Below are 14,642 nucleotides of genomic sequence, written 5' to 3' on the forward strand. Positions count from 1 at the left end.
TCCATTTTCAACTCAGGCCATTCTACGATTTGATTCAATAAATACTCCAAAATCAGGCACTGAAAGTTTTCAATTTATTAAAAATAAGGCATGATAAAAATGTCAATGGAAGCTCTGTGAATTCGAACCGGGACCGCAGCAGTTCCATTGGAAGCAACAAAGGTCACCAAGAGCCAGAACGAGATAGTGGTGAAGCATCTCCCAAACGGCTGCAACCCCACGGGCCGCGCGCAAACAAACCCACCCCCGGCCCTGCCCAGACCCCCACTCACACCCACTCATACGCATGCGCCCCCCTCCCACCGCAAGCTTCACTCTCCGCGCATGCGCGCCCAGCTCCCCTTTCCCTCCCTCAGCGCGCCTGCGCCGCTCGGCCACGCCGTGAGTGCGCTTCCACTCTCCATTCCCACCGCAGCACTTCCTCAGCGGGCCTGTGTGCGCCTGCGCTGCCTGCCCGCCTCGTGTGCTCCCAGGGCGCCGAGTCCCCGCGGTCGGTGCGCAGGGTTGGGTCCGTTCTTCTCTTCCCCGCCCCCTCCTCCTCCTTCCGCCAAGCGTCGCTGCGCGCGGCTCGCTCTGTGTGTGTGTGTGCGTGCGCGCTGGGGGGGGGGCGGGGGGCGGGAGGGGGCCGCCATGCCGAGGGGGCGGCCTCCCAGTGCCAGTGGGGACAGCGGTACGGCCGGCGGCCGGGCAGGTAAACGGCGCGGGTGGGTAGAGCGGGGCGCGGCGCGGCGCGGAGCAGTGAGGAGAGGGGAAACCTCCGCGGGCTGCGCATATAGTCCCCGGATATGGCGGGGGGGAGGGAAGGCCGGGTCTATTGTGCGGGTGGATGGGCGAGAGGGGAGGGGAAGGAGGCAGCGCGGCCCGGCCCTGCGGAATGATACGGTGTCCCGGCGCGGGGCGGGAGGCAGGGCCTGACATCAGGACTCGCGCTGCGAGACCGCGGCACGGGAAGGGCAGAGCCTCCCTTGCTTGGAGTGAGGGAGAGCCGTCCTTCTCGTTGCCGGATGGAGGAGTCTATTTTTTTGGGAGGGGTGGGGGTGAGATTGACGGTTTTTATTTGTGAGTTTGCGCATTAAAACAGAACCGCTGTGTTCCCAAACAAGTATGAGTTTGTCTGGCGCTTTCTGTCGTTTCTTGCTGGGTTTGTTGCCCTATGAACGCCCCGCGGTTGGCTCGGTTCGGTGGGCTCGGGTTTGTGACAGCGCCCGTGGGCTCAGCGCAATGCTTCTATGGGGCCTTTGTGTCCTACCCGTATGATCGGCTCCATCCCTGCCCTGTGAACCGGACCCACAAAGTGCTGGCAGTTGGAAGCCCTCTTCCGTGGCTTCTCGTCCTGCACGAGCGTGTAGCTGTTAGGGGGTTTGTTGAGTTAGGATGGGGAAAAAACGATAAACGATCATTCGCATGCCATGTTATCTCAGTCGTGGGAAGTCGGTAATTAATGTTTGCAGCGTATTTTCAAAATGTCGGGTTCTCTGAACGCGTGCAGATGAGCTCTGGCTCTTCAAGAGGGACGTGTAGGTAAGCCTTCTGCCTGCAGTCCATTCTGTAGGACTGAAATGTGCTGGCAGGCGAAGAAAAACCAACTCAAACTGTACTGTTACGTGACAGACTGGGTAAGATGTTTTCTCCCATGCAGAAACCAAGTAGTCCCCAGGTACCCATCAGGAGATTTTCCATTATTTTTGTTGGCACTCTAAAAATAAGAACACAAAGGACTCAAAGAGCTCTGGCTTCTGTGAGTTTTAGAAGCTGAGATTTTTTTTAATGTTGTTGTTTAAGTTCATTTTAACTACAATAGCAACTTAATTTTTTAGTAACTCTTTGGGGGTATGCTTTGAAGCGTTTGTGTGTGAGCTTCTGCACTGATGGGCAGAGGGTGGATGGGGGAAGATTGAATCTGAGACAGCCTGTCTAGAACCAGTGCCTTGTGGCTGTACTTTGCTTGGGATTGGGCCCTGATGTTAGACATTTCCTATATGAAGATGTGTGGCTATAAGGTGTTGATGAATCGACATCTAGTCCAGTCATATTTTGCGTTTTGAATCTTTTAATTTTTTTTAGAAGAAACTAGCTTATTTATCAATTAGATCATTTCATGCAGTAGTTTGCAGATATCAGTTCAGAATTGCAGGGTCTGGGGCTCCTACAGGGATTCAGAAACATGCAGTCTGCAGCTGCAAGGACTCTGCCCTGCATAAGCAAATATTCTGGGTTCTGGAGATGTTTGCAATCAGCAAAAACCAGCCATGTTAGTGTTGACAACCACAGTATATTTTTCTAACTTTACTCTTGGCTGGAAAGAAGTCATTAATGAAGAAACTGGCTAAACAGGACAGCTCGAATTGAGGGAAACAATGTTCCCAGGATGTTTGGCTCCTTATCCCACTCAGGTACAAGCTGACGGACTTGGAAAACTGGTTGAGAGTCCCACAGGCTTCCAGTTGAGTGGGAGAAATTTTGTTAGGAAAATAGTTGTTTGCAAGGTAGACATACAGTTTCCTAAGCAAAAGGTATGGCATGTGTAGGTTTTCTTCCATTGCAGCATTGCCCGAAGAATTCTTACCCTTGGTACATGAGTGCCTTTCCTGAAAGAGAGTTGATCTTTGTAGTGCAGTCTGTGTGTGTGGCAGAACAGCTTTATTTGCAGGGAAGTGAAGGTGGATCAGTCATGCTTCATTGCGTGACTTCTTAGATTACTTAGACTACCATGGGTGTCGAACATTAGCTTTTTGCTCTAGGAAAACTGTAGGTGATAAATGGAAATCTGAACTATGTGCAGAAGTAGTCAAAATACTATCTTTACCTTGGTGGCTGCTAATCTAAAGCACCTTTTTTGTTTGCATTAGTAATGTTTTCCCAGATCTTCCTTTTGATTTTTATTATTTTTTAAGGTAGTTGAACTGTTCAAGTTAACTTCCTGTTTGAGGTCGGTGAAGTATAGAAAATGATTCTCAAGAAACTTAAAGAGTTAAATCTACTGTGATTTGGTTATATAGCAAATCCTAACGCAGGTATGGCAGGGCTTGGCCTTTGCTCTTCTGTAGATTTTGGGATGACATCTTGAATGTATTTGGAGCAAGAATAACGCACTGGAAAGTATGCTTCTCTATGTAGATCTGTCATTAGAAGGTGTGAGCAGCTCAGTCTGTAAACTGATATTAGCACACTGTAATGCATTCATGGAGGTTTTTATGACATAGCCTCTAACCTGAGAAAGAAATGTGGAAAGAATTATACACATGCTTGGCTACTGTTGTTCTAGGTAACCCCTGTAACAGGATTTGTATTGCTGGAGTTGTAGGTCATGAGAATTGTCAGCAAAGTGAATTAACTGTAGGACGTATTCAATTTTTGAGCCTGGAGTGTCTGTCCTGTATTTAACTACCGTTATGCAGGTTTCAGCTGAGTTCCATGCTGAGTATTTTGTGTCTTCACATGGCATAGGGTTTATCAGAGTTTACAGGTGAAGGGGGTGGCACTACACTAAGTTAGAAAACATAAAGAAGGCTGTATAGCTTAAAGTTTGCCTTTGCAGAGCTGGTAGCATTTTGTGTACTACTTGTCACTTCTCTAGCATGAGTTAAAGCGTGACTATATTGCATTTGGGGAAATTCAGTTTTGCACTTTATTTTCCAATGTTGTGTGATTGAAGAGAAATGCAACTTGACCTGTCCTGTAAATATCAGTTTGGTAAAGACTTAAGTAGGTGACTTCAGTAGTTGAGGGTGTGTTGCCTTCTGACTGAAGAGTGCAAGTAAGAATAGGTGAGTGATGTTGTACAGACAGGAGGGAATGGGTTATGATACTACTTCTGAGATGTGAGCTAAATCTTCTAATTTATGATGGATATAGGCATTTTCTTTTTTAAAGATACTGCAGGACTGTCTACTCAAACTTTTCTGGTGCACCTTTATACTTCTTTCCTATGCACTAAATGTTCTGAAGTATGATTAGATTTCTATTTCAGACCTCTCAGATCTTTCTTTCTGAGTTTTTCTGCTGTAATTAGTTTGTCCCTCCTCTCAGGGAGAGGGAAGTTCATCTAACAAATTACTTAGTTTGTTCTAAAGTTTCTGTAGTGCCTGGGCATAGGTAAAGGACAAGATCTAAATCATGTAAAAGCGAATGTCTGAGAAGCTCTAGCTTGGTGTCAAATATGCAGCTGTCTGAAAAATGTGATTTCTATTTTAGAATATTAAGTAATAAATGTAACAATATTTACCTGAACATCTAATGGAGGTATCCATGGGCTTTTTATGTGGTAGGTTTCACCTTGGCCTGCAAAACCTCACTCGTTTCCTTCACTTCTCTGCAAGATAGAATTAGAAGAACAAAAGTGGGAAAAAAAGCTTGTGTCTTGAGATAAGGATACATCAATAAATGAAGAAAATGAAAAAAAAGAGGGGTGGAAAGCCATGAAAGGCAATCATTTACCTCCTCTCATGAGCAGACTGGTGCTCAGCCACCTTGGAAGGACTGCCCTGAGGTTTTATGTTGGGCATCATGGACATCTCTTTGGCAGCTGTCTCCTTGTGACCTCCTGTTCACTGGGGGTGCAGAGTAAGAAGGAGGATGCATTTATGCTCTACAAGCAGCATGCAACAGGAATGAAACACTGGTGTGTAATAAGTACTGTTTTTGACACCATCTAAAACATGGCATTATACAGGTTGCTGTGACAAAATTAGCTCTATCCCAGCCAGACCCAGTGCAGTCTAGGTTGCATCGAGCCAGATACAGTGGAGCTGTTCATTCCATGTCCTGGCAGGCTCCTCTGCTGCCTGCAGTGTGGCCATGGAACCTGGGGAGGCCTTGGTGCTCCAGAAAGGAATGTGGCTGCTTTGTGCTGATAGGACAGCTGGCATCTGACGTCCTTTTCAGCAGTGTGCTTCTGGGAGCTAAATGTCTGTACTGGTGCTGCTTTAATTCTTGGTTGAATATTGACCAAGAATAATGAAGAACTACGAAATATATATGTATATATATATTTTAAAAAAGTATTAGTAGGCCTTCATTAACCTCCGTATTTTGGTCCAGTGCCTGGACTGCAAATTGGGTCTTCTCCCTGCTCCTCCTATCAGAAGTCATGAGGAATTGCTGTTCGCTGTTTTTTGTTTAAGAAAGTGCTGAGTTCAGTTTTAAACAAATCTGCTTCTGACATGATTGCAGAGCTAAGCAAAATGTTTTAATGATTTGTATATCATTATTCATTGTCGTGACTTCTGATGTGGTCGAGGAAACATCAGTGTTGCTGTCCCTGATTTGGTCTGTAGTTCTACCACTTTTTTCTATTCATTAATTAGGTAATAGGTTTTGATAGGGACAGACCCTTGTGTCCCTGGACTTGCCAGCTGCCAGGTAACTTCAGTGACAGATTTTCATTGATGAATTCATGAGCTGTGTTGCATGGAAATGTCCTCTCAGCCTGATGCTGGCAGGCTATTAGAGACGTAATAATGCTGTGCCGTGTTTATGGCTGGATGAGCCCATCTGCGCCTTGCGCAGGCTGCCACAAGGCACAGTGCTGCTGACGTATGGAAGCAGTGCTGGGAGTGCTCTGATTCTGTCTTCCTCCATCCATACTGAGGTGGTGTCAGTGGCTTAGAGCAGAGGGCACCTGCCTACTGAATCACATCCTGAGGTCGGTTGTTCAGAAGGCAGTATAGTATCACAGAGATCGGTAGCTGAGCTTACCCAGAATCTTTGATGGACCTCTGAGGGCCATCTAGTCCAACTCCCCTGCAGTGAACAGGCACAGCACAGCTAGGTCAGCTTGCTCAGGGCATCATCCAGCCTCACCTTGACAGTCTGCAGGGTTGGAGCATCAACCACCTCACTGGGCAGCCTGTTTCAGTGCCTCACCACACTCACTGTAGAAGATTTTTTCCTTATATCTAACCTAAATCTACCCTCCTTGAGCTTGAAACCGTTTCCCCTTGTTCTGTCCTCAGAGACCTTGCTAAAAAGTCTGTCTCCTTCTTTCCTGTAGCTCACATTTAGATACTGAAAGGCCACTATCAGGTCACCTCACAGCCTTCTCTTCCATCTTTAATTCTGTCTTTAAGCTAAACACTTGTAATCTGTGATACTTTGCAAGTCTGTTTTTTCCTACCGTTGCATTTGGGCAAAGTGCAAGAATACAAACAGAAGTGTTTGTTAGTGCATAATGAGCTAACTGCTTCCTGTTCATTTTAATTGTATTGACATATGATTGTCTGTCTCAAGTTATGATGTAGTACAGTTGATTTATGTTATCTCTAGAGAAACACAGAAATAGCATTCATGCACCAAAGCTTTTGCACTGTTTCCTTAACAGTTAATGTTAATAAATGACAGTGGTTTAAACTTCAGTCTTGCTCGGTAAGGTTTATAATTTGTTAAAGTATGCAGACCTGACAGCAACATTTGTTTTTCAGAGCATTTGTTAGTTTGATATTCACTTTGTGCCTTGTGTGTGTATGCAGTGTCACTGAATAGCACCTCTGTAGCAGGATAATGCCACTGTTTCATGTGAGTTTTGTTGAAGTAATGTGCTTAGTGAGTTAACCTGTTCTCTATAATATATTAAAAAAAAAAACAACCTTAATTCGTTGTTGCTGAGTTGAATAGTGTTTTCCTATTGTTGTTAGCAGACAGCAGATTTATGTTGTTGTCTGGACAGAGTATATCTAAGACAAACAGATGGCTTAATCTGTGTACCCAATATTTACATTTTTCTGGGAGCTTAGGCATCATTTTGAGTATTTATGATAGAGTTGCTAATTGTGACAATCAGATGCTTTATTATCTGCATCAGTATTTGTATTCTTTTTCCCTTTGGTAAGCAGGGAACTCTATCCATATGCTATTTCTGGCTTGCTGAATTAGCATCATCACCTTTTTTGGGGTCTTCAAGACTACTGAACTTCAAATGAGCTTTAGTAACTTCCAACATTGGGCTTGTTTCATGGCCACTGGTAATAGAGACCAAACTGGATTTCAGTGAGAATATAAGTGGAAAAAGGATAGTAATAATTTCATCTTTCTCTTTAGCTATTTCAGGTGAAGTGATAATAAGGAATAAATTAGAATGTTCTAATTCTAATTTACATTAGATCTCAGTCCTGCTCTTTGAATAGAAGTGAAACAGTTGAACTTTCAAAGTTCTTGCAAGTCCAAATGCGACTTTTTTTCTGCTTATACTGGCTGTAAGTACTTAGAGGAATGTTCAGCTCATCATCAGTAGGGGAGATATCTGGAATCTAACCAAAATTTGTTTGCTACACTTTATCCCTAAGGCCTTCTGGTGCATTTCTGCAGAAGGAGCCCTCTGCCACGCAACCTCCTATGAGTGTATTGCTCGCTCCAGTCACCGAATCTCAGGCCCAATCCCAACTCCCCAAGCTTCTTCCTTTTGCTCTTTGGGGCACTAGCTGCAAAAGATGTAATCATACAGTTGTAACATTTAGCTTTGCAAAGAGTTACGAAGGTTTCCTTTGAAAGAGAAATTCCTGAGAATGTTACGCATGTAAAGCAGTGATTTTTGTAAGTGCAAGCCTCCCTCTCCTGGGAGCCTGAGGGCCTCTAGGGAGGTGGAAAGGCTTCCAGGCAGCTCCAAGTTTGTTCACGCTCTTGAGAAATTCTTGGCACTTCTGTGTGGGTTGTGATGTGCTATGCTGCTGTTTTGCCAAAGTTTAGGCTGTTTCTCTATTTTTCCCTATGAAATTCTGCTGCAAAATATTGAATTTTTAATTAATATACAATTCCACTGAAGTCTTTCTTGAATTCTTAAGGAAGATGTATAGCCTATAGACTAATTATTGTTGTTGATGGTACACACTTTAATAAAAAAATAGTGTGTAAGTATTATTGACCTGGAAAGTAACTGACTTGGTATCTAGTTATTAGTTACACAGGGGTGGACATGTTGCTTTCTTTGTCTCAAATTGCAGTGAAGTTAGCACCTTTGTGGAAAGTTACACTTCTGCTAGTTCAGGTGCTGCCTTGTTGTAGTGTGTTGTGTGCTCTCTTTGATTTCAAGAGTGAATGTTTAAAGATGGTAATCTCTTGGGTTTGTGGAGAAAGTTTAAAGCCTGTTAGAAGTCATCTATTGGATCATTTTTCAGTAGTCAGTTAAGGGAGAGGTCAGGCCTTCGTTGGGTTGAAGAATTATTCCTTTTTCCATGTGCGAAGAAAACTTTTCTTCATTAAGTTTCCGTGTTGTCCAAGTGTTGGGGTAAATTTTTTACTCACACTTGTCCTTTTTTTTTTTTAGATTTGTTAATGTTGTGCCAGTATAATATGTCTGCATATACTGTGAATTTACAACAGGCAGTTCTTTAAAGGATGCAGTAAACATGTGCGTGGTCAGGTTCTGTGGTACTTATGTTATTTTCTCTCTAACAGAACGATGTGGAAAGCAGCTCCGCAAAGTGAAAGTTAAATGGGTGATTTGGATAGCCCAGCTTTGGGAAATGTGAGTTCCCAGGCTGCGGTTTTTAGTTGTGATTTGTCACTGATACTGTCTTGTTCTGAAACATTATGAGGAGCTCCCTTAACTACCAGCTTTCTAAAGTTGTTTATGAGAATTTTAGTGGGAAGAAAAGGTGATCAGGGCAAAAGGCACTGTTTTCTTAATTTTTTTTTTTTTGCCCCATGTAAATGAGGCGTTGATAGAGGTCTTGGAGATAGGAATAGTGCTGAGCAGAAGTACACTAGGAATTTGCCTCTTAGAGGAAATGTAAACAGGATGCTGTGAATTCCTAGTTGTGTTGCTGCTTCCTATGCCTCATTCTTACAAACATGGAGAGAGAGGTTGACAGTTAAAGAGGAAGCAGCATGTCTAAAATCAGCGTTCTCTTTTTCATCTTGTTCCATTCAGTTGTTGATTCACTTTGAATTGTGGGAGTGTTTGAAGCAGAATTCCATATTTTTTTTTGTCTCTTTAGTGTCCTCAAGCTGCAGCATGAGTCAACAGAGTTTTATTTTTGTTTTATTAATGCTGCTTTGAAGGATCTCCTGCCAATTTTTTCTTGACGTTTTGCTTGCATAAAGATAGCTTACCTTGCAATATGGTACAGTACAAAATCTGTTTGTTTTACTTGGAACCTGCAAGTTTTCAGTTTGTTTTCCTTTTTAAATATTTGGGATAAAACAAAAACATTAATAGGACTGACTTGTTCAATCTGAGAAAATATCGAAGCTTTCAACATGTACGTCAAAAGCTGCGTTGTGCTGGGCGTTTAAAGCAAGAAAGTTGTATAGGTTTGGACTGGATCTGTTAAAGCGGTTTTCTCCATTGAATGAGGGTGACTTGTGTTTTATTACATCTTTATGAGCTATTTGAAACTGGTGTTGGTTTTACAACAGTAAACAATGAAGATTTTCATTGCCAGAAATAGTAGAGACAAAAGATACTTAAAGTTATCTGAAAGAGGGAAAAGAAATAAGAAAACTTGGGAGGATTCGGGGGAGAGAGAGGTGCGGAAACCCGGGTAGTCAGAACTGCTGAGTGTTGTTTTATTTCAAACACACGATATAGTGTTATTTAAAGTAACCCTTATCAGTATCTTCAGTCATACACCTAGTGCATTTGTCAGCATTTCATTTTGTTGCAAAATTGAAGGGTTTTTATGAAGCACAGAAGGAAATAGTTTATAACTACTAGGAAAAAAGTGATTATGTCCTCAAGAACTGGCATTTACAGGGATGGATGTACTCCTGCAATCTAGTGAATGGAAACATTAACGTCCTTTATGCCTTAGATCTTCCAAGTTCCAATGGAGTTACAGTCTTGTCAAAAACTTGTAGGAATTAGAATGGTTTCTTCTTTGAAGAACTTTGTTTTTACAGTATCTTACAATTAAATGGAATGGAGCTCCATACAAAATGTTTCCATGCTTGTTTTGTAGATGGTGTGCTGACACTGAATATAGAGAACGATAATTTTTCCTACCAAGTACCCAGCTTCCCTAAGTGTGAGATCTGTTTGCTGTCTTTTCCAAAAGAGACCCAGTTCCAGCGCCATATGAGGGATCATGAGCAAAATGACAAGGTAGAACTTTTATGAATTGCAGATGTAAGCTTAAGAAATATTAGTGTGTCTTGATATTCTCATATACTGACAAGTAAAGTAAATGTACTTAATTTTCGGGTGTTTTTTTGTTGTAATAATTACTGATGTAACAACTACACAGGAACTTGGGAGTTTTATAAAGCTCTTCTTTCATTCTTCTGCACGTTTCCTTTGAGATTAGAAATTCCTTTGGTAAAATGTATTGTTTTTAGTTCAGTAATTTTTGTTTTTATCTGTTTTCTTCATAAAATATGTAGATGAGAAAACATAGGATCCTTTTAACTGAATTTGCGAACTGACTCTACACATTAGCAATAAAAAAAAGCATTATATTGATTATGTGGACCCCGCTAGACTCTTGCATCTGTTTTCAATAAAGTCTAGTATGTATACGAGTCAGTGTATTAGTTTCATCATGACAACTGTTTCCAAATCAAATATGAGAAAGAAGGAGAAAAAACAGATATGTGATTAAGATTTTGCTGACTTTTTCAAGTTGAGCTTTTGCCACAGGTTTCATATGTAATCTGAAGTATTTAATTCCTGTTCCTTGCTTTCTATTTTACAAAGCTTCACATGTGGTTGGAAATATTCTTGTACTGTTTAAGGTAGTTGCAGTTGTAAATTAATTCTTAGGAAATGTTTAACTTTCAGATGTAATTAATATATAGTAAGAGCTACTTAGATGATCTCAAAATCAGAATATCCCAAGTCGGAAGGGACCCACAAGGATCATTGAGTCCAGCTTGTGGTTCCCCACAGGATTGCTCAAAATCCAAACTATATTTGAGGGTGTTGTCCAAACGCTTCATTAAATCCAAGTTTCCAAGTTACAAAACTGATCTGTAAAAACTGGAAGTTCATGCTGTTAAAACTATTATATTTCATGACTGTGAAAGGAACCTTTCTATCTAAAAGTGATTGTGCAGCTGGGATCTGAAGAACTAAATCCTAGCGTAAGCTAAGCTCTTTGCTTCTCTGGCTGAGTAATTAATTGAGTTTAAGGATAGTTCAGTATCTCAGTTTTAAAGCAGGGAAACTGATGTGTCTCTTGCTCATTCTTTTCTCCTGCTAACTTCATTCTCCTTAGAGAGTCTCAATTTTGAGTCCTCACTTTCTTTAATTCTCCTGCTTTCTTTTCCCAAATGCTACAAAAAAACAAAGAACGAACACTTCCAATAGTGAAACCTGAAGAAGAAAATTTTAAACTGGTGCTATTAGGCATCATTATTATATACGAGGAGTTGAGGGAATTTTGTTGTTGTTGTTTTTTAATTTTGACATGTATAGATATGTGTCATCTTTATTATATGTAACTTTTGAGAAGATTGAATTTTGTGTTTACTTTTGGCTTTTAACAAACAGCCTCACCGATGTGACCAGTGTTCAATGTCATTTAATGTTGAATTCAACTTGACACTTCATAAATGTACTCACAATGGCGAAGATCCTACGTGTCCTGTCTGCAACAAGAAATTCTCCAGAGTGGCCAGCCTGAAAGCTCATATAATGCTGCATGAGAAAGAAGAGGTAATACATTAAATTTCATCATTTATGTTAAAAAAAAAAAAAAGAATATGCAGTATGCTTCATCTCTCAGCTATACGTTTTAGATTGGAAGACTGAATAGATTATCTCATTTACTAGAAACACAGACTTTTTAGTGGGGAAACTATTTTAATAGTAGTAGCAGAAATTAACATAGCAGATGTAAACAAGTGTTCCAATTCTGCATTCTCCTAGAGAATCTGTGCATGTTCACTAGTATTCATATACAGTCAGTGATCATTAATTGATGAATGCACAATAAGTAAAACTAATCCTACCTAACATCTGTCTTAGTTATTTACAAATATTTTATTTTAGAGTGATTTTGGTGACTTTTGTGTACATTGATAGGCCCTTGTGTAATAGCTTGCGTGATCATTACTCATGACTGATGTTATTCTAGATAATTCCTAGTCTTTGTGAACATTTCTGTCTTCTGTTAGTGTATTTTGATTACTGCACAGACTCGTTCACAACCTCTTGTTGTGAAGCTGTTTTTTATGAGACTTTGTATTTTTTCTTTTTGTTTAAGCAGTCATTTGACTTAAGAGGATGCTAAGCAGTTTAATTTATTGAGGGAATTTCATTTTTGGATTGTCAGGAGTATTAGAATAAGAGAGTTGAGCAGCAAGGAAGATACCTCAGAGTGATTTCTGTTACTTATTTCTACACTTCAACTATTCTGATGGTCATATTTGGTGCAGATGTCAGAATAATAGATTGTGGTGCCTCCCAATTAAAAATAAATCAATCTGCAGCTTAAAAATCAAACTTAGAAGAATATCAATGCTTGTCAGTTGCTAATGAATACATGCTTGAAACACAGCATAATTCTGTGCTATAACAGAGATGAACATAGTGATTAATTTAGAGAACTGTGAGAGTGACTTTCTCAGCTATTGTGCTTGTGGCCTTGTCCTTGGGAACTGGAATTTGAACTTTAACCTCGTGGTATAGTTCAGGTTCATAGAACGTGGTCCTGGCTGTCATTCAACAGTTTTTCAGGATGGGCTGTATAAAAAGATAAGTTAGCAGTGAAGTATTTTCTCTGGTTTGTTTGCTATCACTTCCTTTCCCTTGCTGGATCCCTGCTTATTTTTGTTGTCTGTGAGGATATCTTAGGGTAAGTCAGTAGTGACTATGGTGGGTTTACTTCTACAGAGTAAGTGATGTTCTGCATCTTTTTAAATTGTAAAAGCATACAGTCTTTAAATCTGCTGTTAAGATGTTTTTAGTTAGGAAGTGGTATTTTTTGTTTTTTACCTCAAATGCTTATGTAAATTTCTAGCATTGTGGTGATCTATGGTGTGTATCTTGAAAGATGTAGCCAAGGAAACAGGGAGTAGAGGTGACAGTACTAAACTGCTTGTTGTTGCTACTTAGAATCTCTTGCCCAATTCAGTTTGGATGGAGCTTTGTAGAAGGTAAGTATTCCCAGGAGCATAAAGTGGTTCATGATTTATATTATGGGGCTTAAACTTTTTTCACTTTTACACTTGTATTGATTTCATTTTTTTAAGAACTTTGGCAGCTAGAAGTAAAAGCTTGCGTGCATCTACTTGAGCAGAACTTGTGTTTGTGAATCTTTTTAAAAATCAGTCTCTGTTATCTGTTTCAGAATCTTATCTGTTCAGAGTGTGGAGATGAATTTACGTTACAGAGTCAGCTGTCCATACACATGGAAGAACATCGTCAAGAATTGGCAGGCAGTAGGGTCCACAGCTGCAAATCTTGCAAAAAGGAATTTGAAACTTCTGCACAGCTGAAGGAACATATGAAAACTCACTATAAAATAAGGTGACAATCACAGTTTTGTAGCAAAATGAGCAGATGTTACTTTTATGGTGATAGCTAGGAAGGCAGGAGTAGCATTTCCAGTCAGCAAAGTACCATGACCTCTGCTGGTGGTTTCCTTTCTTTAGTATACTGTTCTGATATGGCATTGGTTTGTAAATCCTTACTTAACTAGGTGATTGTTTCTGGAGGCTGTTTTTGTATTTGTGGGCTGTAAAGGCAAAAGGACCAGTGCAAACAAGGAGAAGTTACAAAAAGGAAGGAAAAATGAATGCTCACCCATCTCTGAGCCTTCTAGGCTCACAGGGAAAGGACTCCAAAGGAGGGATCTCCAACAAGCGATCCTTCCTCAGTGGCAGTCAGCCCCTAAATGATGTCTAAGAGGGGTAGACCCTGGCTTCACCTGTTCTCCCAGGGCTGACTGGGTCTTTCAGGTGCTCAGTCAGTGATTCAGGCTGTGACTCAGCAGTCCCCATACAGGGGCCCATACTAAGCATAGTTCCATGTACATACAGGTGGATGCATACAGGTTTGTGGGGTGTTGGTTTGTGTTTTTAAACACAGAATGCATTCTGAAGTGTATTTGTGTGATTCTGAAGTCCAGTAACAGTAGTGAAGCAAAACTGTGTTCATCTTCTATAACAGTTACTGTAATCATACAAATCCCAATGATTTCCTCTGTCAAATAAATAGACTGTTCCTTGCAGTTCAGTAGTTTTTTTTCTTGTAGTTTTGTAATAAACTTCTGTAAGTTTCTTGCAAATCTGAAAAAGCACATAATGAAGAGGAAAAAAGAGGCCTAATAAGTGTTGCTCTTTAGGTAAATATTTGTTCTAGAACTTCTTTCGGCACTCTAATTCAGTTCCATCTTAGGATTGTGAAAATTAAGTTGATAGAAAGAAACAGTTTATTGGTTTAGTTTACACTGAATTGTATTAAGAAAGTTTATATACATTTGTATATCTAAACTGTATATCAAGAAAGCCTAAGGTTTTTTATAGGAAATCAACTACAGGAGTAATGAGAAAAATCAAAGTAGTAAGTGTCAGGCATTTCCTGTTCTGTTTATAGGCAGCTTTTGTAGGTTGAGAGATCTTTAGTTTTGTTCCAGAAGATTTTAAAATGTATTGTTGTAGTTTCGTTTTGCAAATGGAAAATTGAGGGTTTGAAGTACAAGGTTGCTATGTTTGTACTGAGCCACATAAGTGTATAATTAGAATCACGAAGTAAGTTCTCATTGTGG

At 40.6% G+C, this 14,642-nt stretch overlaps 1 protein-coding gene across 1 annotated transcript in view; it reads left to right on the top strand.

Moving 5' to 3' along the window:
• Positions 1–286: 286 nt before the first annotated feature.
• Positions 287–14,642, top strand: part of ZNF236 (zinc finger protein 236) — a 68,838-nt gene continuing 54,482 nt past the window's right edge. Inside the window, 6 exon segments of the mRNA XM_065753116.1 lie at positions 287–316; positions 318–489; positions 492–575; positions 9,894–10,036; positions 11,423–11,587; positions 13,224–13,402. Of these exon segments, the coding sequence (XP_065609188.1) occupies positions 287–316; positions 318–489; positions 492–575; positions 9,894–10,036; positions 11,423–11,587; positions 13,224–13,402 (773 nt within the window).

This window comes from Cyrtonyx montezumae, unplaced genomic scaffold, assembly GCF_038088225.1.
Source record: "Cyrtonyx montezumae isolate F1298 unplaced genomic scaffold, pur_monq_1.0 scaffold_8, whole genome shotgun sequence".
NCBI lineage: Eukaryota > Metazoa > Chordata > Aves > Galliformes > Odontophoridae > Cyrtonyx > Cyrtonyx montezumae.